Source organism: Bos indicus x Bos taurus, chromosome 6 (genome assembly GCF_003369695.1).
Source record: "Bos indicus x Bos taurus breed Angus x Brahman F1 hybrid chromosome 6, Bos_hybrid_MaternalHap_v2.0, whole genome shotgun sequence".
NCBI lineage: Eukaryota > Metazoa > Chordata > Mammalia > Artiodactyla > Bovidae > Bos > Bos indicus x Bos taurus.
The window spans coordinates 58695363-58722839 of NC_040081.1; the positions used below are offsets into that span (position 1 = coordinate 58695363).

Sequence of the window (27477 nt, forward strand, 5' to 3'; positions counted from 1 at the left end):
TGCAATGAATTACTTATATAATAAAAAGTTGGCCATTAGCTTTCTAGATTTGCTCATTTTTCAAGTTTGTTATTAGCTTTTCAATTTTTTATTTTTTCAAATATTTTAATTATAAATTATGTATGCTCAAATATATGTATCATCCTATAAACCATATGTTTATATAATTTCATTTTTACTTCTGTTTCCTTCTAGATTTCTGTGGGACCATGTGGCTTATGGGATCTTAGTTCCACGACCAAGGATTGAACCTGAGCCCTCAGCAATGAAAGTGTAGAGTCCTAACCACTGGACTGCCAGGAAATTCCCAATGTATATATATTTTTTATTGTGGTAGAATACATATAACATAAAATTTACCATCTTAAATTTCTGTGGCTGTATATTTTTGAAATAAATGTATTTATGAGGTTCTGAATTATTACATTAAAAAATTTTTTAGTAATCATTTCATAATATATACATATGTCAAATCATTATTTGTACACCTTAAACTAAAACAATGTTATATATCACTTGTGTGCATATGTGCTCAGTTGCTCATTCATATTTGACTCTTTGTAACACTTTGAACTGTATCCCACCAGACTCCTCTGTCCATGGAATTTCCCAGGCAAGAATACTGGAGTGGGTTGCCATTTCCTACTCCAGGGGATCTTCCTCATCCAGGGATCAAACCTGCATCTCCTACATCTCTTGCATTGGCAGGTGGATTCTTTACCACTACGCCATATGGGAAGCCCTATATGTCAATTTTGTCTCAAGACCTAGGAAATTTTAATTTTAAAATAGGGAACTAATTGCATCAACTCCATTCATTTAACAGACAATGATTAAGCATTTACTCTGATAAGATAAAAATTTAAATAAGAGATATTCTTACAGTCTAGTAAGAGAGACAAACAGTTCTGGGATTACATGATAAATGCAGTGATAGAGGTATGCATAGTCTATCATTGCTACATTCCTTCATTCAACACAAGTTTAGGCCCCAGATATTCAATAGGGAACCAAACAGTAATGGCTCTTGTTTTTGTTTATTTTATTTTTATTTTTATTTTTTTTTAAAGAGACACAACTAGGCCCGACCGCCACCGCCGCCGTCGCCTCCGTGACGCGCTCCTTGACCCTGGCTCTTGTTTTTAAAAGACAGAGATTACAGTCAAACAAAAGATACAGATAAATGTAGTCTATGTTAAGTGTCATAACAGCGAAAACATGGGCTGCCATGGAAACACAGAGAATATTCATTTAAATCAAATCAGAGTGGCTATTTTTCCTCCTGACCTGCCTGAGGATCAGCTTCCATCATGAATGTCACTGTAACCATCTGGACCAGGAAGTTCATGACCAAACCACTGCCTCAGTAGAAACAAATGTCCTTCACCCTGGGGACACAGCAGTGCCTAAGACAGAAAGTCAGGAAAAACTAGCTAAAATGTATAAAACCACACCAGATGTCATCTTGGTATTTGGACTAAGAACCCATTTTATGGTGACAAGACAGTTGATTTACAATTCCTTGGATTACATCCCCAAAAATGAACCCAGACACAGACCTGCAAGATGTGGCCTGTATGAAAAGCATACCTCAGGAAAACAGCCAAAGGAATGCAGGCACAGGATGAAGTCAGGACTGTAAGGCCAATGGTGACACTGGCAAAAAGCGAGCTGGAGCCTGGACAACAGGTGGAATAGGTTCTACAGATGGGGTGACTTTACCTGCAGTGACTGAAGATTTTTTTCAGGAGAGGGCCAATAAGCTAAAACCTTCTTAAAATCTAAATTTAAAAATAAATAATATAAGGAGGTGACGAGTCCACCTGACGATGCAGGTAGGTACAGATTCAATCCCTGATCTGGGAAGATCCCACATGCCGCAGAGCAAATAAGCCTGTGTGCCACAACTACTGAAGCCCGCGCACTGGAGAGCCTGGGCTCCACACCAAAAGAAGCTGCTCCAGGGAGAAGTCCGTGGCTGCAACTAGAGAGTAGTCCCTGCTCGCCACAACTAGAGAAAAGCCCAAGCAACAGCAAAGACCCAGCACAGCCAAAAATAAATTAATAAACAAAATAATTTAAAAAAATAAAATCCAATGGGGGAGTCAGAAAGGCTGTCCAGAAGACGTACTGAAGTTTTGAAGAACGGGTAGACCAGAGCTAACTGAAGCGGGGAGAGCACATCTATGCAGAGAGCACACAGACCAAGGCACAGGGGTGGGGCAACGGGCGTGTGCATAGCTCATTAAAGGCTTTTACCGCTGCAGGGAAGGGGGTTGCGTGTGGTTAATGGATGAGAAATGAAGCTAGACATGTAGGCAGGAGCCAGAACTTAGTGTCTTCTATGCTAAATCCTTGCACCACTTTCTGAATAATCATCACTTTTCACATAGAAGTAAGAGTGGTGTCCATTGAGCACTTACTATGTGTGTCTATTCAAAGTGCTTTACATGTATTATCTCACAATAATTCAGGCAGTTGATACTACTATTATGCCTTATTGTACATGAAAAGAAACTGAGGTGCAGAAAGCTGAAAAACTTGTCCTCAGCCACACAACTGTTAAACTCAGGCAGTCTAACTGTAGAGGCCAAACCATTAACCACTCTGCCTCTCACTAGTATGTAATGCTTCAAATTTTTAAAATTTTAACTAATGACCAAATAACCAGGGTCATTTGGAGGCTATAGGTTCTGTACAATACTTATTTATACTTATTCTTATTCCAGACAATGCTCTTTAAATTTTTCTTTATGTTTTCATATCTGAAGGTAGTACACAGCATCACTATTTTTTCAGGTTTTTTTTTGTAATTATTGTGTATTTATTCTTTAAGTGAATTTCCACAATAATTTTGTTGAACTAAAATTTGGGATCAGAGGACTTTGGTGAAAAGTGAATTAAATGTATAAATTAAGTTGGAAATTATTCAATGTTTCCACCCAGAAAGTGCTGTATATTTCTTCCTTCATTTTTTAATTTATAAATGCATTTTAAAATTTTTCTTAAAATAAAACAGTAGTTAATAAGATTATTCTTAAATGTGTTGTAATTTTCATGAACATATAATATCTTATGTTTTCTAATTCTTTATTATTGGCATATAGGAATGCTGTTTATTTGTCCATAAAATTGCTTTTTCTGAAATGCGAAACATAAAATTACCACTCAAAACCTACAAAAATAGAAAAGGTATACACTTTACTCAATAATGTCCAAAACAGCCAGAAAAGATTTGCATCACTATGAAAGGCGACAGAGAAACTATGGCATTTTCTTCCTTGTTTATATATAAGTTACACATTTGAACTATTTGTCACTGATGCATTTCCATATAATTTTTCCAATAATAAGAGAGAAGGCAACATGCTGGTGAGTGCAATAGAGCCACCTCCCTCAAATTACGTTGCTCTCCCTGACCCATCCTAAGTCTCACAGTTCAAGCTAATCATTGACAGAGCTTTACAATCACAAGCTTTTTTACTGAAGCGTTGATAAGACAGTCGAGCAGTTAGTGGCAAATGAAGCCAGGCTGTGCGGCATGATCTCCAGGGAATGAATGGATTTTCTTCAGCACCGATGAAAGAAACATACGCTATAGGAAAACAATGTCCAGCGGGGGACTGCAAAGATCTGTCATCCTGTCAGCGTTTATCCTCCTACGAGCTGTTACTGGATTCTCTGGAGACGGAAGAACTATATGGTCTAAAAATCCTAATTTCAGTCCGGTAAATGAAAGTCAGCTGTTTCTCTATGACACTTTTCCTAAAAACTTTTTCTGGGGCGTTGGGACTGGAGCATTTCAAGTGGAAGGAAATTGGAAGGCAGACGGAAAAGGACCTTCTATATGGGATCACTTCATCCATACTCACCTTAAAAATGTCAACAGCATGAATAGTTCCAGTGACAGTTACATTTTTCTGGAAAAGGACTTATCAGCCCTGGATTTTATAGGTGTTTCTTTCTATCAATTTTCAATTTCCTGGCCAAGGCTTTTCCCGGGTGGAATAGTATCAGCTGTCAACGCAAAAGGTCTCCAGTATTACGATACTCTTCTCAATGCTCTGGTACTTAGAAACATTGAACCTATAGTTACTTTATATCATTGGGATTTGCCTTTGGCACTCCAGGAAAAATATGGGGGGTGGAAAAATGAAACCATAATAGATTTCTTCAATGACTATGCCACATACTGTTTCCAGACATTTGGGGACCGTGTCAAATATTGGATTACAATTCACAACCCATATCTAGTCGCTTGGCATGGGTATGGGACTGGTATCCACGCTCCTGGAGAGAAGGGAAATTTAGCAGCTGTCTACACCGTGGGACACAACCTGATCAAGGTACTGTACAGCTGACTTCATAGTATACTTTCAGAATATAAAGAGCAGGAGTTTAAAAGAAACTATGAAAATGTGTTTCATTTAAATAACTTTTTATTGAAATCAGCTCAACTAATTTTAGTCTAATTCACAAGTTCTATCCTCAGATTTCATACTTAAGGTAGAGCATGTTTTATTTACCTAAGCTAATATTACTGTATTAACCCAATTATTTTCCTTAAATATTGCACTTTTTAAATTAACTATTCTTAAATCTACAGCTATACATCAGAAAGAATATGAGTTTACTTTCATTCTGTGGAAAGCCAGTCCTTCATAAATTTAATTGTTGAAACCCTTTTTCTGACCATATGCAACCAATTCAGAACTTAATGTTAAGGCATGACCATTTCAAACATGTATTTGTTGTTGATATTGCTATTCTTAGTGATATTTAGCAATAATGAGGTAGATAAATGTTAGCTAACTGATAAATCACATTAAATGCAAGAATTGAAATAAATGTATTCCACAGTTGATTTTGTGTTACATGGCAGAAAAGATGAGACTATTTGTTCTAGGAGTTAAAATTAAACTAGTAATATAACAACTGGAAAGAAAATGCTCTACTAAGTGTTTTAAAGGAGTATATTTCAAAACCTAGAGTTTATGTTGGGAAATGCTAAAATGATTAAAAGAATAGTGAAGTGTAAGCAAAATAATAGCTAATATTTATTGAGAGCTTATTATTTACCACAAATGACATTAAGCATATTATATGTATTATCATATTTAATCCTCATAATAACCTTATGAACTAGGTCCTTTATTGTCCCCATTTTAAAGATGAGGAAACTGAAGCTTAGTGAGATTAAATAAGTTGCCCACGGTTACAGAGTAAAATGAGCTGTTGTGACCATGGAATTTATAAATTACAACATTATTAAACACAGAATATCTATATTAAGAATATTTTTAAAAGAGCAATCTTTCAGGAATTTTCAAGAGTTCTGTCTTACTTTGAGGCTAATATCTAGAATCAGGCTTCACTTTTTAATCTAAATGGTTTACTTGGAAAAAATAAATTACTCTGGACACCTGCTACATTTTGAAAATGAAAAAAGCTTTACTAGTAGGGTTTCATAATGTGCTAGGAGAAGTAATTTGATGTTTTAATAATCAAATGTTAAATATATAGAAACAGAAAAATGTATAGGAACATAAAATTACTCCATGTCTAAATTTTCACATACAAAAATACCTGTTAACCCTTCTTTCCTTTTTGAACTTTTTGGATTATTATACATGTGAATTGCACTATGTTTCAGTCACATGTGCCCTTGCAGTTCAGTCAACATATTGCATTACAATCTCAAGGTCATTTATGTATCTTTGACTGTACATGTATACAAAACAAATATTAATGTATGGGTATACTGTGATTTGGCAAATAGACCTCAAAGGGGAGAAAGCATACAGCTATTAACTATGAAGATTATGCATATATATTTTAGAAAAATATTCCTTTTATTTAGTTCTTTAAATTATTAAAATAATACATGCTTGTGTAAATTGGAATACAAGGTGAAAGTTAAATTTATCCCTCCCTCTGCATCTGATAATCCCAAACTCAAGGAAACTACTGTTAGTAGTATCTCATATAGTCTTTATAAAGCTTTCTATGCAAATATACACATGTGCATATATGCTTATTTAACCTTTTTATAAAGAAAAATATTCTAAATTGTTAAAAAGTTTTTGGTCACCTACCTGGAAAAATGTTAACAATTAGAATTATCATGAAGAATATGTTTCAGTGGTTAATTTAAAGCCCTAAAAACTATCTGATAAAAACACACAGAAAAAAAGTTTTAATTAACAAATAGATACTGTTTCCAAACTTATTCTATCAAAGCTATATTTTCAGATATTTTTCATTTTCCTCTAATTTGAAATAAACTCTGTCTTTAACATAAAATTAGATAGTAAGATAAATTTAATTGTTTAAAATAAAAGGATTACATTTTAATTATTTTCCAAATAATTACTTTTATCCCTTTAAGTTTCTAAATCACTGACCTACATAAGGAGCATGAGGGGTCCCTTGCAATCAGTCAGAAAGTGAAATCTACTGCATAACCCAGTGACTTATAGCACCAGAGAGAAATCTCGCAATAGTTTGACAGCCTAGGGTGAACTAGATTTTCTCATTTACCCCCTCTCTCGCCTTCCTTTAACATAGAAAAGATTCATTTGATATTTTATGTTGCAATGAAGTATTTCTCCCTTATTATGCCAACTTGTGACCCAGAAGAAGCATTTCTTTAGGCTTAGTTTTTTGTCCAAGAACATTTATTGAGTTAAAAAAAAAACTAATATAAAACTAAATTCATAAGTCATTTATAGACTACTTTATTCCCCAGTCCTCAGATACTGAAAAGATTTCACAGTGGCTCTTTGTAGCCTTTCTAGTTCCTGGATGATGTTGAAAACACCAGCTCAGTCTTAAATGTTCTGGTTTGCAGGAAACCTGAATGGTCTAGCCAGTCCTGAGACTGACCTTGAATCTAGATTTCACTTTACTGAATATCTGGGGATTACCTTAGAGAAAGCTAAGTCTCAGGTAAAAATCTGCCACAATGATACCTACTAATAGATGCTCCACTCTGAGTTTTTAACATCTGGACACAAAGAGGGTGCATTCTTTGGCCTTGACCATCTCTAAGCACTGTAATCATAGCTTTAAATATTTTCTATGATTTTTACAACAACCTTCCCAGGTACCTATTATCATCTCTGTTTGTACAATGACATTTCAAGCATCATGTCACTCCTTTACATAAAATCCATTAGTGGCTTTCCAAAGTTTTAGGAATGAAGTCCCAAGTTTTCACAAGATCTTCAAGACACAACCCCAGCCTCCATTTCCTCCCTCCTGGCCACACTCCTGTCCCCATCAGTAACACTAACCCCTAGTACTCTACACTCCGTAATAACGCACTACTAGGAGTGCTTTGTGAAAGGGAAACTCGCCCAGTCGTGTCCGACTCTTTGTGACCCCATGAACTGTAGCTCACCAGGCTCCTTTGTCCATGGGATTCTCCAGGCAAGAATACTGGAATGGGTAGCCGTTCCCTTCTCCAAGGGATCTTCCTGACCCAGGGGTCGAACTCAGGTCTCTCGTATCACGGGCAGATCCTTTATTGTCTGAGCCACCCCGGAAGCCCAAGAGGGTCTTAATTTTAGGCTACTATTCCTCTCCACGGAGAAGGAAATGGCAACCCACTCCAGTACTCTTGCCTGGAAAATTCCATGGATGGAGGAGCCTGGTGGGCTACAGTCCATAGGGTCGCAAAGAGTTGGACACGACTGAGCGACTTCACTTCACTTAACTTAGTCCTCTTCACGAAGCCTCTGTGCGTGCGAGCTAAGTCTGCTGCTGCTGCTGCTACATCGCTTCAGTCGTGTCCGACTCTGTGCGACCCCATAGACAGCAGCCCACCAGGCTCCCTGGAGAAGGCAATGGCACCCCACTCCAGTACTCTTGCCTGAAAAATCCCATGGACGGAGGAGCCTGGTAGGCTGCAGTCCATGGGGTCGCTAAGAGTCGGACACAACTGAGCGACTTCACTTTGACTTTTCACTTTCATGCATTGGAGAAGGAAATGGCAACCCACTCCAGTGTTATTGCCTGGAGAATCCCAGGGACGGGGGAGCCTGGTGGGCTGTCATCTCTGGGGTCGCACAGAGTTGGACATGACTGAAGCAACTTAGCAGCAGCACCAGGCTCCCCCGTCCCTGGGATCCTCCAGGCAAGAACACTGGAGTGGGTTGCCATTTCCTTCCCCAATAAATAAAAGTGAAAAGTGAAAATGAAGTTGCTCAGTCGTGTCCGACTCTTAGCGACCCCATGGACTGCAGCCTACCAGGCTCCTCCGTCCATGGGATTTTCCAAGCAAGAGTACTGGAGTGGGGTGCCATTGCCTTCTTCGCGTGCTAAGTCTACTAGCGCTCTATCCAGCTAGAATGTCTTTCTAACTCCCTGCTTTATCCATCTAATGTCCTTCAAGACTCAATTTCGGCAGCCTCCACTTCTAAGTTCTCGACTCATCAGAGTTAGTGACCCTCCTGAAGGTTCCCATAATAAGACATGTTTGCTTCTATCACAGCACTCTTTTCATGTCGTATTTTTCCATCTCCCTCGACCAGCCTGAGAGTTCTTTGCAAGGGGAGACTGTGTTTGATGTGTTTTACGTTTCCAGCACCTAACACAGAATATTAGGTACATGCTAGGTATTAAAGGAGAAGGCAATGGCACCCCACTCCAGTACTCTTGCCTGGAAAATCCCATGGACGGAGGAACCTGGTAGGCTGCAGTCCATGGGGTCGCCGAGGGTCGGACCCGACTGAGCGACTTCCCTTTCACTTTTCACTTTTATGCATTGGAGAAGGAAATGGCAACCCACTCCAGTGTTCTTGCCTGGAGAATCCCAGGGAAGGGGGAGCCTGGTGGGCTGCCGTCTATGGGGTCACACAGAGTCGCACATGACTGAAGCGACTTAGCAGCAGCAGCTAGGTATTAATACTGTGGAATGAATGGTTTGGAATTTCTATCTTATACCTTGTAATCAAAGAACCAACCACAGGTTCAAAATTCGTATTTCATTGCATTCTAGCTAATTCTTGAAACATTGCTTATATTTATTCAGTGGTGTGTTTTATAAGTTAGGATTCTTGGTTGCAAGAGACAGAAACCTAACTCAAGTTGACTTAAGTAAAAATGAGCAATTTCCTGTAACCAAATCACAGGGATGAATGGACCCAGTAACTAGGACACCCTCACAAGCCCTTTATCTTAGTCTCTCTTGTTCATTTCTTCTTGTGGGTTTGCTCCATACTCTCCTTTGTAGAGGAAAGAGTTCTCTGTCCCAAAATCAGGTTTTAAAATCCCAGAGACAAGATTCTAGCCTGTTTGGCCTATGCACGCATGCCTCACAGCAGCAAAGCACCAAGTTTTCATGTGAATAAAGTCAGTAATGGTATCTGTTTTTATTCTATCTGTAAATCAACAAATATGCAAAATAATTTAAATATATGAATTTTACTCCCCTCCCCCACCTTAAAGTGAAATATTTGAGAGCCTCTGAGTAAATACACAGGGAGGTGGGGGATAGGAGGTTGCTCATAAGATGGTAACTCCTTCAGTTTATTACACCACTAAATACTGCCAGCTTCTATGATAGTTCTGATCATTTCATGGCTTTAAGTTACTGTCTGTCATAGATGTGTACTGTTTACATAATACCAGGATTTCTTAACCTGGGTGCTGTTGACATATTGGGCCAAATAATTCTTCCTCCTCATGAGCTGTCCCGTGCTTTGTAGGATGTTTAGCAGCATTCCTGGCCTCTATTCCCTAGATGACAGTGGCATGCTTGTCCCCAGGGTTACAACCAAAATTGTCTCCAGACATTACTGAATGTCCCCTGGAGTTGAGGGGGGATGTAAAATTTCTCCCCCTTCCCTCTCTTGAAAACCACTGACTTAAAGTTATAAATTGTCAACTGGTTAAAGATGTGAAGCGTAAAGAACAGCAACTTTGAAATACAATCAATATGAGGGACATACAGTTGTCTCAGTTTTACAAAATCACCTCAAGGAGATTTTCACCAGAGTCGTTAAGTCCCATACACAGACCCTAATTTATAGCATATCAGGATGTTTTTGGAGAACAAATGATGCTTTAAAAAATATTAAATGAGAAAATAACATTGATGATTGTATCTAGTTTGGCTTTTCACACATTGGGAATAAAGACTGTTCCTACTAGTTTTGTGCTATTTGTAAAATACTTGAAAGAGTTGCCCCAACCCATTTCTCTTATATAGTTATTTATGAACAAAACAATAAACTTAATTTTTGCACACTTGTTCTTTTTTAAGAGTAAAATTCAAGAATTCAGACAAAATGTTATAGAAGCAATATTATAAATGTATTAATATTTATCCATTTTTGATGCCATAACTTTGTGTTTCAGAAAGCATTACTTCGTGGTGGCTTTTTGCTGGCTTGTTTGTATACCCAAGTACCACGTGTATTATTAATTATTTTTTCTTTAAAAATATTTATTTTGAGGGGAGTCTCCTGGGGGTCTAATGGTTAGGATTTGGTGTTTTCACTGCCATGGCCCAGGGTTCAATCCCTGGTTGGGTAACTGAAATCCCATAAGATGATTGGCCAGAAAAAAAGAAAGTGAAAAAAAGTTTATTTTGAAAGGATATCTTATATCCTATTCTATATGAAAGACCAGTATTTTCTAATATCCTTAAATATTGACATTTAAAATTAAAAAATGTTCATCTTTGTTATGCCCAATATCACATTCCATACAAAAAGATATAGATGTACCAGCCTTGGAAAACCATAATGAATATTATTCTGTATTTGAGTATATATTCAGTGGGATTCCCTTGTGGCTCAGAGGGTGAAGACTCTGCCTGCAATGCAGGAGACCTGAGTTTGATCCATGAGTCAGGAAGATTCCCTGGAGAAGAAAATGGCACCCCACTCCAGTATTTTTGCCTGGAAAATCCCATGGATGGAGGAGCCTGGCAGGCTACTGTCCACAGGGTCGAAAAGAATCAGTCACGAGTGACTTCACTTTCACTTTTCACTTTTTTCAGTCCTAATACCAAACACAGTGTGTCATTTAAAAATGTGTCATAAAATACATTTTATTATGTAGTTAAAATAATTTTAGAAACATAAAACTATTCATTAAATGGGAAAATGCCAATATTTATCTTTATGTACAAGTATTTTAAATATTCATATTTTATTTTCTGAATATTTTTAATTTATTTGAAATAAACTTTTCCGTACAATCTTTAATGAAATAGAATTACATAAAAGAAAATATAGGTCAATACTTGTTTGTATACCACACACAAATGATGAAATGATATCTTTAAATTCCTCAGGGGCTCAAGAGATTGCTTAATACTGTGAAAGAGGCTTTCAGGACAAGATATGTTGGGAAACTCTACTTGAGGTCAAGGCCTCACCAGTTTGTTCCTGAGCCTGGAATACAACTTGATTTATGCCCTATTTTTCCACTTCTTTGAGGAACTCTGTCTTGGCATTTATTGGCGTCACTCCCTCAGAGAAGGTCACACAAGGCTGCATATGTATTAGGTATTCAATAAATAATTCAATTGATTATTTTTTATTTAAGGAAAATCTGCTTTGCCCCAGAAAGGATTTAAAATTGTAATTGCATAAAAGTGGCTTCAGACGCACACACACACACACCAAGCCAGATACTGGCATAAACATATTGTCTTTTCAGAACATGCAAATTCATTGTGTATACCTGCTTCTATTAAAAAGTTTACATTGAAAGCCCATCTCAAAACAAGGTACAGAATGTTGACAGCTCTTAAAACTGAGTGATGTGTTTTCAGGGGTCATTATACTATCCTTTCTACCTTTATGTGTTATGACAATTTTCACAATTAAAAGCAAAAAATAAAAAAAATAAAAATAAAAGCAAAAAATACATAAAGAGAGATTATTTTGTATTTTGAAAAGAAAACAGTCATCTTTACATAGTACGCTTCTTAAGGATTCTGTCAAAATTCCTAACCAAAATTTAGGGCTAAAACTGTAGAAACAGCTGTGAAAAAGCCATCATTCACATGATTTATAGCTAAGCCTTCGTTGGCAACAGACTGCTGCAACTGTTTTCTTGAACAAGAAGGCTGCCCTGTTTGATAGGCACATTTAAATAGATTAAATGTCATTTTTAAACCTCTTCAGCCCAGCCTCCCACCAATATTTTGAAAACTAAGCATAATATTTCAAAATGGAGTTTCTAGCAGGAGCACTTTTTAGCTTGTCTTGGTTACAGAGAAGCAAAACCTTCAAGGATCATCTGAAACGGTTTTTTCCATGGAAAAAAGAAAGGAATTTTTAAAAGCTCCCTTGTTAAAGTTGGGTTGCAAGACAACAATATATTAAAATTACTTTTTGTTAAATCTGCTAGCTAAAAAACTTGCCCAAGCTTTTCTGTCCATGAGAACATTAAAAAAAACTAACTTGCTACCTTCCGCCCCTTCCCTTCTAACACCAAAAACAAAACAAAGGAAAAATAACACAGAAATGGGATAAAGGACAGAAACTGGTTTGAATTCTTAAAATGGGCACTTGAGACAATTATTACAGATAACTTTTTTATGTTCTACTATACTATTCTTAATAGCTATTATGATAAAACTATTTTATTGCACACCTATTATTGCGTCAGCAACTGTACTAAGTTGCCATTTCCTTCCCTGCTTTTCATATGTTATCTCATTTAAGTTTTACATCAACCCTGCCAGGTAGGTATTCTTATAGGCATTTTATAGTTGATGAAACTGAAGCCCACAGAAATTTGTATTTTGTATAATTGTGAGATTACACAACTATACAAATGTGTTTTTTTTTAACTCACAATAAGTGTCAGATCCAAAATTTAAATTTCATTGGTCTGAATATAAGTTAGCAAGTTAGCTGACATGAATCAGCTGCCTAGCCTCAGCAAAAAAGAACAATTTACAGCCTACAACCCCATGGCAGCCACTTGTGTTGATGCAGACTTGGTAGATATTTGACTTCACTTTGCTTATTTAAAGACCAAAACAATCTAGCTATGTGTTTTATTTGTCCACAAAATCTATGAACAGTTTATCCCTAACTCGTACATTAATCATAAGGTTTATTATTTGTCCCATGATTTTAATTTTTGTCAGAACTTTAATGTCCCATTAAAGTGCTATTTACTCATATATGTGTGCCTTTGGCAATACCATCTAAAGTTTAAAAATGTTAACATAATTATTCCTTTAATTAGCTAATGCATGGTATATATATAACATTATATGTGCACAAATATATGTGTGTATATATATATATATATATTTTTTTTTTTTTGCCTCACCGAGCAGCTTGCAGGATTTCAGTTTCCCAACAGGGATTGAACCCGGGCCATGGCAGTGAAAACCCAGAATCCTAACCACTAGGCCACCAGGGAATGCCACAGTACCTAATTATAATCCCAACTCATCTTTATTAGACACATCTAACAAGATACAGGAAATAGTGATCAAGCAAGTTAAAAATAGTATTCTTATCAATGTTTCTAATCAAATTTGAATACAAGGTTAAAACAGCTTTTGGATAAGAATTGCCAAAGAGTTTCAATAACCAGAATACCATTGTTTGAGAGAAGAGTCTAGTAAAAAAACTATTTGTAGAGGACAGTTGGTATTTTAAAACCTTCAAGAGACCAGTGTTTACCTTTTCTAATCATTAAGTAGAAAAAGTTATACTTCAGTGAATGATTAACAGGTTTAAATAAATGTAATTATAAATGTTCAGAGAATAACATTGTGATCGTATTTAAACAGCTTGATTTGATGTGAACGCTCTCATACATGGAAAATTAGGCCCAACTGGAGATCGAAAATATTGTAACTAACAGAAACAGTGAATACGATGAAACTATGAATGGAGGGAAACATTATACTAGTTTATAATACTATACATGTGTCATTTAATTGAATGCAAAAAATCTTACTGAGAAAACTCAGTATTAGAAAACAGCTTATATTAAAAGAAAAATAAGTAATTAAAATTATTGAACATTAACAGCTATTCTGTTGCTGAAAAGCAGAGGGACACTGAGAATAGACTAGAACCTTCTAACTTACTAACCAATAAATAGTGAATCACAGAAGTAATGAAAGTGACTTCCTGGGTGTTCTAATAGTGCTACCTAAAAAGTGGGGGAGCCTTGAGGCTGGTGAAAACCAGGATCCTTTAGTATTTTGGAGGAGTCCATTCATTGGTTCTCTATAGCATCATATCTTGACCAGAGATTCTGTGACTGAGTCTTAAATAAAGGGTTGGGTTTACTGTTATCAGTTCATTTTATCTGGTAATCACATGTTATTGTATGCTTCCTTGTTTTACCTTTAAATATCAACATGTTATTCTGGAGTAAAAAAAAAAAAAAAAACATTCTTTAATATATAATGAAATCCAGAAGAACAGAACTTTTTATTTAAGTCACTTTTTTTTTATTTGAGACTTTTGGAACTTCAGAGAAGGTGAAAAGTGATAGCACAGAGCAGTTAAATTCACTGACAGGAAACATCTGTTTCAACCTAGTCTCTTGACTTTTTAAAATTTCAAAATAATGCATTTTTACTACAAAACGTTTAAACAATAAAGAAAGACATAAAGTTAAAAATGAACAGTCTTCTCTTTTCTTACTCCCTAAATCCATACCCCAGAACTAACAATGCTAGCAGTTTGTTCAATGTCAAAATATATTTCTCTCTATATATAAACCTACACATACAGACATTTTTAAAAACTTTGAATCATCTTATTACATTAAGATTTTATCATTTCTAATTTTTCTTCTACTTCTTTCTGTACTTCTCTCTCCTACTAGAGGTCATAGGTCACCTGAAGGCAGGAGCTATCTTGTTAATATTTTTTCTAAATGCCTACTAGAGTACCTTGTTATTTGTTTTCTCTTTGTATTTGTTTGCATGCTTTTTTTTGTTGTTTTGTTTGTTTTTAAGCAGGGTATTGGGAAAAGTTTCCAATTAGCAACAATTGCACTTTGGCAATGGCACCCCACTCCAGTACTCTTGCCTGGAAAATCCCATGGATGGTGGAGCCTGGTAGGCTGCAGTCCATGGGGTCGCTAAGGGTCGGACACGACTGAGCGACTTCCTTTCACTTTTCACTTTCATGCATTGGAGAAGGAAATGGCAACTCACTCCAGTGTGCTTGCCTGGAGAATCCCAGGGACAGGGAGCCTGATGGGCTGCCGTCTATGGGGTCACACAGTCGGACATGACTGAAGCGACTTAGCAGCAGCAGCACTTTAGATAAATTTAATTGGCTACAATACTGTCACTGTGCAGAGCTGCCTTGTTTTGTTAAATAAGTGTTTATAGACTGGAATTTAAACAATTAATCACCATAATGAATGAATTGTGAAGAAAAGGATAAAATAATAGCCATGGGTTGAAGGAAAGCAAGAAGTAAAAGTGATTTCTCTAAACTTGCTTTTACTGTTGTGTAGAATTTCTTTAAGGGGAAAAAAATAATTAAGCAGAACAGGAGGTAATGCTGATGAACTCTCTGTTTGGGGACTGAGATGATGTCGCAGCCGGTAAGGCTGGATGAAAAGTGAAAGTGAAAGTCCTTCAGATGTGTCTGACTATTTGACTATACAGCCCATCAGGCTCCTCTGTCCATGGAATTCTCCAGGCCTGAATACTGGAGTGGGTTGCCATTTCCTTCTCCAGGGAATCTTCCCAACCCTGGGATCAAACCTGCTTCTCTTGCATTGAAGGTGAATGTACTGCTGAGCTACAAGGGAAGTCCTCTTAAAGTGTTCCTGGCACCCACTGTCACATGTCTTTCTCAGTGTACTGCCCCTCCTTTTTGTGCCATGTCTGTTACATACTCCTTGCATTTACACAGCCTGTTCAATCACCTTTGAGTCTGAAGATATACATGTCTGTTTTGAAAGCACATAGTTTAATGTACATCATGTCCAGAAATGACAGTGACCTAGAGGTTGAAGGATTTAGCTCTAATTCTAGCTTTGCACTAACTGAGACGTTGGGCAAGTTACTTATTTCTTGTACTTCAGCATCTTTTCCGTAACAAAGAGTTTTAAAGAATTAGACCGAATGATCTCTAAAGTCCATCTTCTACCTCTAATTAGCAGGCAAGAACACAAAACTTGGAGCAGTACAGCCTCAGCTTGACTTAACTTACTAACAAACCACCTAACCTCTCTTCCCTTGCTCTCTTATAAAATGGGAATAATAATAGTACCTACCTCTCGAGATTTAAATGAGGACTGTAATGAGATAGGACATGGAAAGTAGTTAGAATAGTGCTTAGTATCTTTATTGACTGAACCACAAATGTCGTTATTCAGTCGCAAAGTTGTGTCCGCTGTTTGCAACTCCATGGACTGCAGCATGCCAGGTTTCCCTGTCCTTCACTGTCTCCCAGAGTTTGCTCAAACTCATGTCCATTGAGTCAATGATGCCATCCAACCATCTCATCCTCTATCGCCCTCTTCTCCTCCTGCCCTCAATCTTTCTCAGCATCAGAGTCTTTTCCAATAAGTCGGCTCTTCTCATCAAGTGGCCAGAGCTTCAGCATCAGTCCTTCCAATGAATATTTGGGATTGATTTCCTTTAGGATTGACTGGTTTGATCTCCTGGCTGTCCCCGGGGCTCTCAAGAGCCTTCCTTCTCCAGCATTACCAAAAGCATCAGTTCTTTAGAGCTCAGCCTTCTTTATGGTCCAACTCTCACATTCATACATGACAACTGGAAAAACCATAGCTTTGACTATATGGACCTTTGTTAGCAAAGTGATGTAGGAAAGCTATGACAAACCTAGACAGTGTATTAAAAAGCTCAGTATGTTTAGCACTAGATATATGTTTATTTTTACTACTGTTTATATTATAAATTTTCTATGATTCTGCAATTTAAACACTATTCTATTCTATCATGAAAGTCCCTCACCTTTAAGGAACTATTTAATTAAGACTTGTGCAAAGATGATGCTGTGCTAAGTGCTATGCAACCAAAGCATCCCTGCCCTTTCAGTCTAACATTGACAATGGTGTACAGATCACCATCTTCAGTCGAGACAGTCAAGTGTAAAAATGGTTCCTAGGGGATTCATTTAGCCTCTGACACCAGTGAGGACAATATCCAATGTCAACATTGCCAGTTCTAGGAAAGAGGGGAATTACACATAAATGTCACATGCTGTACTGGGCGCTTGGACAACAGCATGGTTTTCTGAAAATCCCAGATTCGCTGGTAGGTCCTCCATGAACTTTCTACATGATCCTAAATTTCAGACACGTATATAGATATTTTATTCTCAACAGGCAAGAGTGAGACCCTCATTCTAAGACTATTTAGTTCTTTTAATCACCAAGTGCAGCAGAAAGAAAATGTAATTTTAAAACAGTCTGTCGTGGTTCATGTCAAATGGCCTTTCCCCAGGATTCAAAGCTTAGAACTGGTGGGACATAGAGAAAACCGGATGGTTTAGTATAGTGTTCAGAGAGGCCTGGGTTCACATCCTGGCTCCATCACTATTCAGTCTCTGTAAACTTCAGTTTCTTCTCTAAAACAGGAAAAATAAAACCTGCTCTGCAGAGGCTGTATTATCAACAATGTATCTCAGGTCATCAGCAAACTAGCTGATCCATAGTGGGCATTCATTCAACAAGTATTCTATGCCAGGCTCTCCCCTGAGCATCTGTTTGTAAAACTGTGAACAAAATAGATACAGTCCCTACACTGAAGAAACCTGTAGGCCAAGAGTGGATCTATGTTGCATGATATTTACATAAAGGGGGAAAAAGCAAAACAAAATCATAAACACAAGTGTTGGTACAAAAGTAAACATCTATTTAGAATGAGAAAAATATTACAACAAATTACTGGAGTAATTGTAGTCTTAGAGATTCAGATTCCTTATTTTCTGAGATCTCTTCAAGAAATTTATCAGAAATACTTAATTAGAAACGTTTCCAAAAGCTGTCTGGCTCTCCACCCCACCCAGGACATTTCGTGGGGACTCAGGCCAGTGAGGAGCCCTGAAGTTTTAGGTTCCTTAGGTTCACAGCCAGTCTGCCTTTGTGGCAAGCCCCAAAGTGGTAGGTCTTCTTTTTACTTTTGTAATAATTATATTATTTGTAATTTTCAGAGTGGTTTCTATATTGACTATCTTTAACTTTTTATTTCTAAATTCTGAGGAAAGGCTTCAAGTCTCCAACCCAGGCCATTTTGGCTTCAGTTATACTTGGAGATACAGTCTTTTTGCATGAAAATATTACTAACAGGATCACTATTATCAACTTAATAATAACAGAAAACTTAAAATGTCATTCTGCCTTCTGCAAAGTTGGCATGCAAATATTCTCCTTGGGCAAGTAATCCGAACTTCAGTAAGGTACCAATTTACTGATATTGATTTCTTCTAAGTGCCCGCCTAATATCTGGAGAAACCTACAGATGTTTCCCTTAATAAATTATTGCCTTTATTCTAAACATTTTCTTCTTTGTGTTGCCAGGCTTAGATTCTGGCTCAGGCATTAGTTTAATCTAATAATATTAAAATTGAAATTAGAATTCTATGACAATAATCGGACCTTTTTTTGCAGGAAAAAATAGAGTAGTTTTTACGTGACTTCTATGGGGAAATCCTGACACTATGCAAATTGATAACAATCAATGATTTGTAAGAATAAGTTGAAGATATAATGATTGAAAAGAAAATGGGAGGAAAATGAATTTTAACATGATCTGTGTTACTCCAACCATACAAAACATGAATTCAAACCATTAGAAATTAAATGGGTAAAATCTTCTTTATGAAAGGTAATAACTTTTGTTAATATTTAAATTCTCTCCTAAGAATAATAAGCATAAGATATTGTTTCTGAGAGTTTCAAGACTGTCCAAAAAATAATAAGAAAATAACAATCACATAATATATTTCAAGGAAATAATAGTCATATAATCTTTTTAGCAATGAACTATAAAGTTGACATATCTTAAGCACCCAATAAATAATGTGGAATGAATGAATATTAAATAATTTAGAAGAGCAGGATTGTAACTAGTAGAAAACTTGACACTTAATATAAAGAAGTGCTGGGTAAAAATAAAAAATTGTTTTAAAGTGCTAGGTGAATGAAAAAATGAATCAAACAGAAATTAATTCTAGCCCAAATGGACAATGAATAAACTCAGTCAGCAGCAACAAAAATAAAGGAGGACAAAACTGACAGCCAGGAGCCTTGAGAGTTCAGGGAGCGCCATCTGCAAACACTGGTCATGCCCACACAACTTCCCACAGCCGTTCTCCACAGCAAGTTAAATAATTTCCAGCTTCCTCCTTTAAAGTACTTTAAATTTAGGTTTCTGTGGTTTTCACAAGGTCTTTAAGTATATCACCTGTTCTATCTTCACAATAATATTCTGGATTGTCTATTTTTAGCTCAGTATAATGAAGGAGGGACCTGACTGCTGCTGAGAGGGAAATGACTGATGCAAGACCTTAAAGTTAGTAGCAGGGTCAGTGCCAAAGCCTAGGTGTCCTGCTCTCAAGATCCAGGTCCTGTCCCCTGTGGTACCACGCAGGCGAGCAGCACTTACGTAGCATTCCTGATCGCCAGTTACCCCCCAAAACAGCAATCAATGATTCCAAGTAGATGGTTGAAAAACAGTCACGCTGAAGGACAAAATGCATGCAAAGCAATTTGGAAATAAGTAAGGCATTTCAAAAAATAGGTAGCTCATTCCTGGGTTTGTTTTTTTTTTTTGTTTTTTAAGGAAATAATTCAAACAAAAGCTGTATGACCAAAGTGAGTCATTACATTATTATGGCAAAAAGGAAGGAGGAAAGGGTGTGAAGGAGGGAAGAAGGAACGGAGAGAAAAGAGATGGAGGAGGGAAAGAGGAAAGGAGACAGGAAAGGAAAAACAAGCTAATTTTTATTAAAAGAGGGAGATGACTAAGGAAATCATATTTCATCCAACTCATACTGTTAAGGTTATTATGAAAACTAAAAATAACATGGAAAATGTTAGAGTGACTTTAGCCGAGAAATATATTTTGAAAAGCTGGGAGGGAAACAGAAATATGGAAACAATGTGCTCTGTGGAGTTCTAAAGTAAATTTTATTTAACGGTACTAATACTTTATTAAACAGCTTTAACAATAAACAAGTTTATAGTTCACATGCAAATATTTCAGCCAAAATGTGACTAAAACCATGCGCAGATTTGAAAATTTAATTTTTGACCAATGACTGGGCATTCCTTAAATACAGCCACGTGTGATGTACTAGGTTTCTTCAATACATGCCATCCAAAGCACTGCCTTCCATCTGTGTCCCTTCCACCATGTCTTCCGGACCCTAACCCCTTCTTCATCTTTGTTTCTAAAGTTGTCCAGCTATCTTATTTGCTTCCTATCACGCGTCTGGACTTCCCGTGGCATCAGAGAACTGCTATGTTAGATTAGAGGCGGGAACAGAATGAGATATTGGGCCCCTGGCTGTCTCTCAGTGACATTAGGCCCTGCTATCTGCCTCAAAAAGAAAAAGCGGACTTCTCCTTTAAGCTACTGAATCTAAAGAACAAAGGTTGAAGCTCCCTTAAATCAATCATTCCAAAGGTAGATGGCCTTGTACAAGATAGAGGGTAACCTTGGAAAATCACAGAATGACGGTTGTGCAAGGTTGCAGGGCCCAGGTTGCACTCCCCTCTCCAACTGTGGTGCAGTTTCCCCAGCAGACCTCCTTTATGAGCGTTGGACCAAAGCACGTGCATAGATATTCCAGTTTCATCAAGAGTTATGTCAAACTCACTCTTTTGGAGCAATACTTTTTACCTGGTTACTTGGCAAACAGGATCAAGTTATAACTATAAATACTGCACAAAGAACCTCCCCCACATTCTCTACATGAGAATGGAGAGGCTCTCTTCAGCCCAGAGCAAAGATAACCCTAGATACCTTGATAGCCTATGCAAATAGCAGCAAAGGTGAAAGAGACACTGTGAAACACCAAGGTCACCTTGGGGCATAACAACATGTGTATCTAGATATATGGAGAGATCTATATTTCCAGAAAACTTGCTTGGAAAACTACTGCAAAGATACATGTCTGTTTTATCTCAACTTACGTCATCTTTCATTTAATCACTGAAATATGTAATAGAATATTTATTTCAAAGAAAATTCTCCCTTCTTGTTTTTTCCTATTAGAACTGGTTAATTGCTGTTGGGACTGGTTTAATACATTATACTAATTTCAACTCACTTTCCCTTTAGTGTCTGATGACATCATATTTGCCAGGCAGCCTGTTTATGCCTCAGAATCTTACATGTGTTTAGTGCTTTACCGTTTACACATCAGAGGTGCACACCCACCCACAGGAGGCATACTACTGATCACTGGGGCTTTTATGGACGAAAGCACTGAGGCTACCAAAGGATTAAGTGATGGATTAGAATAAGCAAAGAATGCCTCCCTTCGAATTCTAGCAATGCACAATTGCTTTTGTTACAAATCAGGAAAAATGCAGTTAAGACCCGCTGTGATTCCAGCCCCAGAAAAGTCTGGAGCAGCTGATACCACTTCAGATGGAGTCTGTCCCCGGCAGTACTGAGTCCTTCCAGAAACTGGAACCTCAGGTTGGAGGTAGGGGAGGAGGCTACAGCCTGAACACTTTTTTGAGAAGAAGATTCTTTAAGGATCTTTAAGAACATTGGGGTGCTTGCTAAGTGGTCCCAGAATCTTCCAATGAAAGCTGAGTAAGAACAGGTAGATAGAGGTAATAGCTGGAGGCATCGCCTTCTTCAGAAAATCTTTCATGAAATTGTTTAATTTAGCTCTTGCATAAAGCAAGGAGACATCATTTTTGAAATCCTCACCCCTTACATTAATGTCTATCTCTCTCTACCCTAACAAGAGTTTATGGAGCATTTTTAATGTCCACAGGATCTATTAGGATTGAATCATTGTTCATATTTTATTGTTTTTGACCTACAAAAAGGCACTTCTGGATAATTCAACCCAATATGATAAAACATCTCCAGTGAGAAAAAAAAAAAAGGAACAGATTGAAAGCTGACTTTGTGGGTTAGAAGTAGTAAGGGTTTTGCTCTTGTTCTAGAAGCATCCAAATAGAGGAGAAATTGGCAGATTTAGGAAGAGACATGAGGCAAGCAAGTCAGGTGCTGAGAAGAGGGAAGTGAATAGACTACATAAGGATGTCCAATAGACTACATAATGCCCATTAAATGTGCATTAATTTTTTTAAAACACCATCCTTGTAGAGAAGGGGAACAAAAAGAAGCAAATGTAGAAAAATATGGGAAGCCTATTGAAAATGTGTTCATTTCCCCAGGAAGTTCTGGCTTCCCAGGACAGGACAGAGACCTTGGGCATTAATCTGGCTTGTGTGTGTGCTTAGTCGCTTCAGCTGTGTCCGACCCTTCGCGATCCCATGGACTATAGCCCACCAGTCTCCTCTGTGCATGGAGTTCTCCAGGCAAGAATACTGGAATGGGTGCCATGCCCTCTTCTAGGGGATTTTCCTAACCTAGGGATCGAACCCAGGTATCCTACACTGCAGGTGGATTCTTTACTGTTTCAACCACCAGGGAAGCCCTTAATTGGCCTAGAGCCATTACTTGGAATCCTTAACCTTTGCTTCTCCTTCTGATACACCTCATGGTTCTTTACGGGCTTAATTTACTGTTTTATTTTATATGGTGCTATATATTTCTCTTTCACACATTTTAGTCTTATTTTCCATTGATATCACTGGCTTCTGAGAGCAGGTTCCTGTACTACTTATTTCAGCTCCTCAAGGCAAGGCAAGACAGGCATTCACTGAGTCAACACTCAGTAAGTACCTACTAAGTAGATTGGAGACTGGTCATGAGGCTTTGTTTTAAGTGAGCTCAATTGGAAATGTAAACTCCACCGGGACCAATAATAACACCCATGTTTAGGCAGTAGCTCCTGGATGCTCTATTCTATGCTACATAATCAATATATACATTAGCCCTGCATCTGACAACAGCTTTACAAAGGGGATTATTATTTTTAACTTCATTTTACAGCTGAAGATATGACGAGATTTCCGAAAGTTTAAGTGACTTGTCAAAGGCCACTGTAGCTTGTACTTCAACTTGAAGCCCCAGTGTGCTGACCCCAAATCCTACACTATTTCCACTGGTTTTCTGTTTTGTACCATGCCTGCCACCCTTTTGTAATAACAGTAGTAATAGCTAAGGCTCATATAGAGGTTACTCTGTGCCAGGTACTCTCCTAAAGTACATTAATTCATTCAAATCTTACAATAAGAGGTGAGCTCTGTTATTATCCATTTACAGAATTTAAAGGCTGTGTTATCCTGCATTTCTAACTTAGTGCCAAAAGATTCTGTAGAACAGTGAAAGATCACTGCTCAGAGTCTCTTTATGTAGAGGAAAAAACCCTGTAATCTATATAGTATCTCACCTGCACGCAGCCCCAAGGCAGCCTGGAAGGGAGACAGGGAGAGAAAAAGTAAGATGGAGCTTAGACTAGGGCTCTCTGCCTGCCCCTCCATGATCTTACAGGGGAGCCTTTAAGTTGGAAGCATGGAGGAAGTGAACAGAGAGCAGACTCTGTAGTTATCAGAGTTCTCTGGCAGCTTCCCCCTGCATCACCCAGCAATTCATTAATTTATCCATGAAAAGACCTTCTACCAGCCAAGTCACAACCTTGTGAGTAACAGCAATAAAGATTAACAATATTTTCTTATTACTAGGCTCATTCGAAAGTTTGGCATAACTACAACAGAAATTTCCGCCCACATCAGAAGGGTCAGCTGTCAATCACGTTGGGATCCCATTGGATTGAACCAAACAGATCAGAAAATACAATGGATATACTCAAATGCCAACAATCCATGGTTTCTGTGCTCGGGTGGTTTGCCAACCCTATCCACAGGGATGGCGACTATCCAGAAGTGATGAGAAAGCAGTTGTTCTCCATTCTACCTCGTTTCTCTGAAGCAGAGAAGAATGAGGTGAGGGGCACAGCTGACTTCTTTGCCTTTTCCTTTGGACCCAACAATTTCAAGCCCCACAACACTATGGCTAAACTGGGACAAAATGTGTCACTCAATTTAAGAGATGTGCTAAACTGGATTAAACTGGAATATGGCAATCCCCGAATCTTGATTACTGAGAATGGCTGGTTCACGGACAGTCACGTAAAAACAGAGGATACCACAGCCATCTACATGATGAAGAACTTCCTCAACCAGGTTCTTCAAGGTTGGTCATACATTAGCTCAATTTTAAAAACTGTTTCAAATACTTTTGCTATAGGATATTTAAGGTCACCTTTGAATAGGTTGCTGGTATTGCTGGACTTTTCTATTGTGCAGTGATGATAGAATTTTATGTTACTCTCATGTCCTTTTTTTTTTCAGTTTTATGTCCTTTTTAAATGAGCTTGAAAGCAAAATGATTTTAGGTTGTAGATACATCCTTAATTGGCAACAAGATGCTGCTTCATTCCTTCAAAAAGAACACAATGCTAAAGGAAAGTGAAAAGAAAGTGTCCAACTCTGTGCAACTCCATGGACTGTAGCCCACCAGGCTCCTCTGTCCATGGAATTCTCCAGGAAAGAGTACTGGAATGGGTTGTCATTCCCTTCTCTAGGGGATCTTCCTGACCAAGGGATTGAACCTGGATCTCTTGTATCGCAGGCAGATTCTTTACCGTGTGAGCCACCAGTGCTAAAGGAGACATGTCCAAAGTTTAACAGTTTTAAGATGCTGAAAGCTTTTCTTGATTGTGCTCCTTTTACTCTATTACACGACTCAATGATGAAGTCTGAATACCGAGAATGAGCCATGAATGGCTAAGCTGAACAATTTCTATTGTTCCTGGATATTTCTCTAAGCCCTGCTCATCCTCTCATTCCTTTTTCATTACTCAGGGAGTGACATCTGCAGGTGGCTGATTGAAATAGTGGAGCAGAAGACAAGCTTTAATTATGATGGTTCTGTCCCCTACAGAGTTGGGCTCCATTTCTCTCCCATATAAAGGAATTCTCGGTGGCTCTTTCTACAACTCTGTAGCGCTCTTTAGAAGTCACAAGCTTGAAGGGAATGCCCTGGGGATCCAGTGGTTTGGACTTCATGCTTTCACTGCCAAAGCATGGATTCGATCCCTGGTCAGGGAATTAAGATCATGGCAAATTGCATGGAGTAGCCAAAACAAAAGTCACAAACTTTGAGGAAAAAAATCCCTGGTTCTGTAGAGAGTGTTTAGGGAAGGTCCCCAGGGAGAGCAAGACACTACTGTTCCAACCTGCAGGAGGATCACATGAAACAGAGCTGTGCCAGGCCCAGCCCCAGGGCTCGTGCACATGGGGGCCTTCAGAGCAGAGAACTCTGCTCATAGAGCCTGGGCAGAGGTGGTGTCATTCCCTAGGCATTACCATTCCTCCTTTCACAGGACCCTATGACACCAAAGCACGAGAGCCAGGGCCTGTTGAAACATTTATCTCATTAGAATATCTTGACATGGATTCTACCTTTTTGGAAAAGAAATTCTGTGATAAAATCCTCAAAGTGCAGAAAGGAGACATTTCCATGAGAAAATGAAAGCTTTTAAGAACAAAGGTTCATGTTTGATTGAACCATTGTTGTTTTTATTGCATATTTAATTTTTATCTAATTCCTAAACGTTGTTAAATGTAAAGCTAGAAAATTTATGAAAGATCATCTTTTTCAATCCTCTTTATTTACTAATGGGAAAACTGAGGTCGAGAAACCTGCCCAATAGCCCCGCCCAGGAGCACAATAGAGCAAGCCCTCTCCCCTCCTGCCCCTCGGCCCGGTCAGTTCTTGTTCTCTTACATCACCGTGCTTCTGTCTCCTCCTTAAAGCTGCATTCACATATGTTCATTCTCAAAGCTGATGTTTCAGTCCCTGAGGATTGTTTCATAGAAGACAGTTTGTCCACAAATGGGAAACAACCCAAGCTTGAAATGAGAAACTCTTGGTCAAAGCTGGCATCTGCATTGGTCCCAAAGGGTTCTGGAAATTACCATGCCCTCCGACACAGATTTGCACACTAAGTTAAGTCTCATGAATATCTTATTTTTAGTTTATGTATTTATTTTTTGGCCACATGTTGCCTCACGTGGGATCTTAGTTCCCTGACCAGGAATATTTTAAATTTGACCCTTTAACTGTGTTGTTCACTTGGGAAGACCATTCTAGTTGAAAATAACTGCCCCTTTTCAAATATAAAAATAAAACTCAAAAAAATAATTAAAATAAAATTCCTAGTTGATATAATGGGCCTGCAAATTAGGTAAAAGGTTGGTTTCACAATATCCTGCTCCTGGCATGTCATTTGTGAAGCTGTAAACATGAACCAGAGTGTTTAGGCCTCTGAACATCTGCTTTTGTCCTTCTGTACAGCAATCAAGTTTGATGAAATACAAGTGTTTGGTTACACAGCCTGGTCCCTCCTGGATGGCTTTGAATGGCAGGATGCTTACACCACTCGCCGAGGATTATTTTATGTGGATTTTAATAGTAAACAAAAAGAAAGAAAGCCCAAGTCTTCAGCACATTACTATAAACAGATCATTCAAGAAAATGGTTTCACTGTGAAAGAGTCCACACCAGATGTGCAGGGTCAGTTTCCCTGTGATTTCTCCTGGGGTGTCACTGAATCTGTCCTTAAGGTAAGTGGCTACTTAAAAATTAACTATGCATGCATACCAAGTCACTAAGTTGTGTCTGACCCTTTGCGCCCCTATGGACCATAGTCCACCATGCTCCTCTGTCCATGCGATTTTCCAGGCAAGAATACTGCAGTGGGTTGCCATGCCCTCCTCCAGTGGTTCTTCCCTGATCCAGGGATCAAACATGCATCTCTTTTGTCTCCCATATTGGCAGGCAAGTTCTTTACCACTAGCGCCACCTAGGAAGCTCCACAAATTTAACTATGCTGCTGCTGCTGCTGCTGAGTCGCTTCAGTCGTGTCCTACTCTGTGCGACCCCATAGACAAAGTGGTACAAATAATACACAATATTCCCTTTCATTTTACTCAATGACATCTAAGAAACAGCTATCAGATAATATCAAATACCATGATTATTTGGGGGTTATAAGGGGACATTGGGGAAAGAAGAGAAAGGAAGGGAAGAATTCATGCTTACTGAGAGCTTTTCATACTGCCCTCAAGTTGCATATAGTCCAGAGAGATCTTCCAGTCATTTTTGTGACAGCCATTTGTCAGTAGTATCAAAATCACAGGAAACAAATTTTATAGTTTTTCTTTTAATTTGTTGGCTGCACCATGTAGCATGTAGGATCTTAGTTTTCTGACCAAGGATTGAACCCACACCCTCGGCAGTGAAAGCATGGAGTCTTAGCCACTGGACCACCAGGGACTTCCCTAGATTTTTGTTTTGCCAGAAGTAAATTACTAGTGGCCCTTCATTTA

At 38.1% G+C, this 27477-nt stretch overlaps 1 protein-coding gene across 2 annotated transcripts in view; it reads left to right on the plus strand.

The window, feature by feature from the left end:
- The first annotated feature begins 3422 nt into the window (after positions 1 to 3422).
- The window catches only part of KLB (klotho beta), a 34568-nt gene continuing 10513 nt past the window's right edge, over positions 3423 to 27477 (plus strand). The window contains exons 1-3 of one of the 2 annotated variants that reach the window (XM_027544294.1): positions 3423 to 4346; positions 23767 to 24277; positions 26444 to 26712. In XM_027544294.1, the coding sequence (XP_027400095.1) occupies positions 3609 to 4346; positions 23767 to 24277; positions 26444 to 26712 (1518 nt within the window). In that variant the 5' untranslated portion in view covers positions 3423 to 3608. The remainder of the gene's footprint in view (positions 4347 to 23766; positions 24278 to 26443; positions 26713 to 27477) is intronic. The other variant, XM_027544296.1, reaches the window with a different exon arrangement.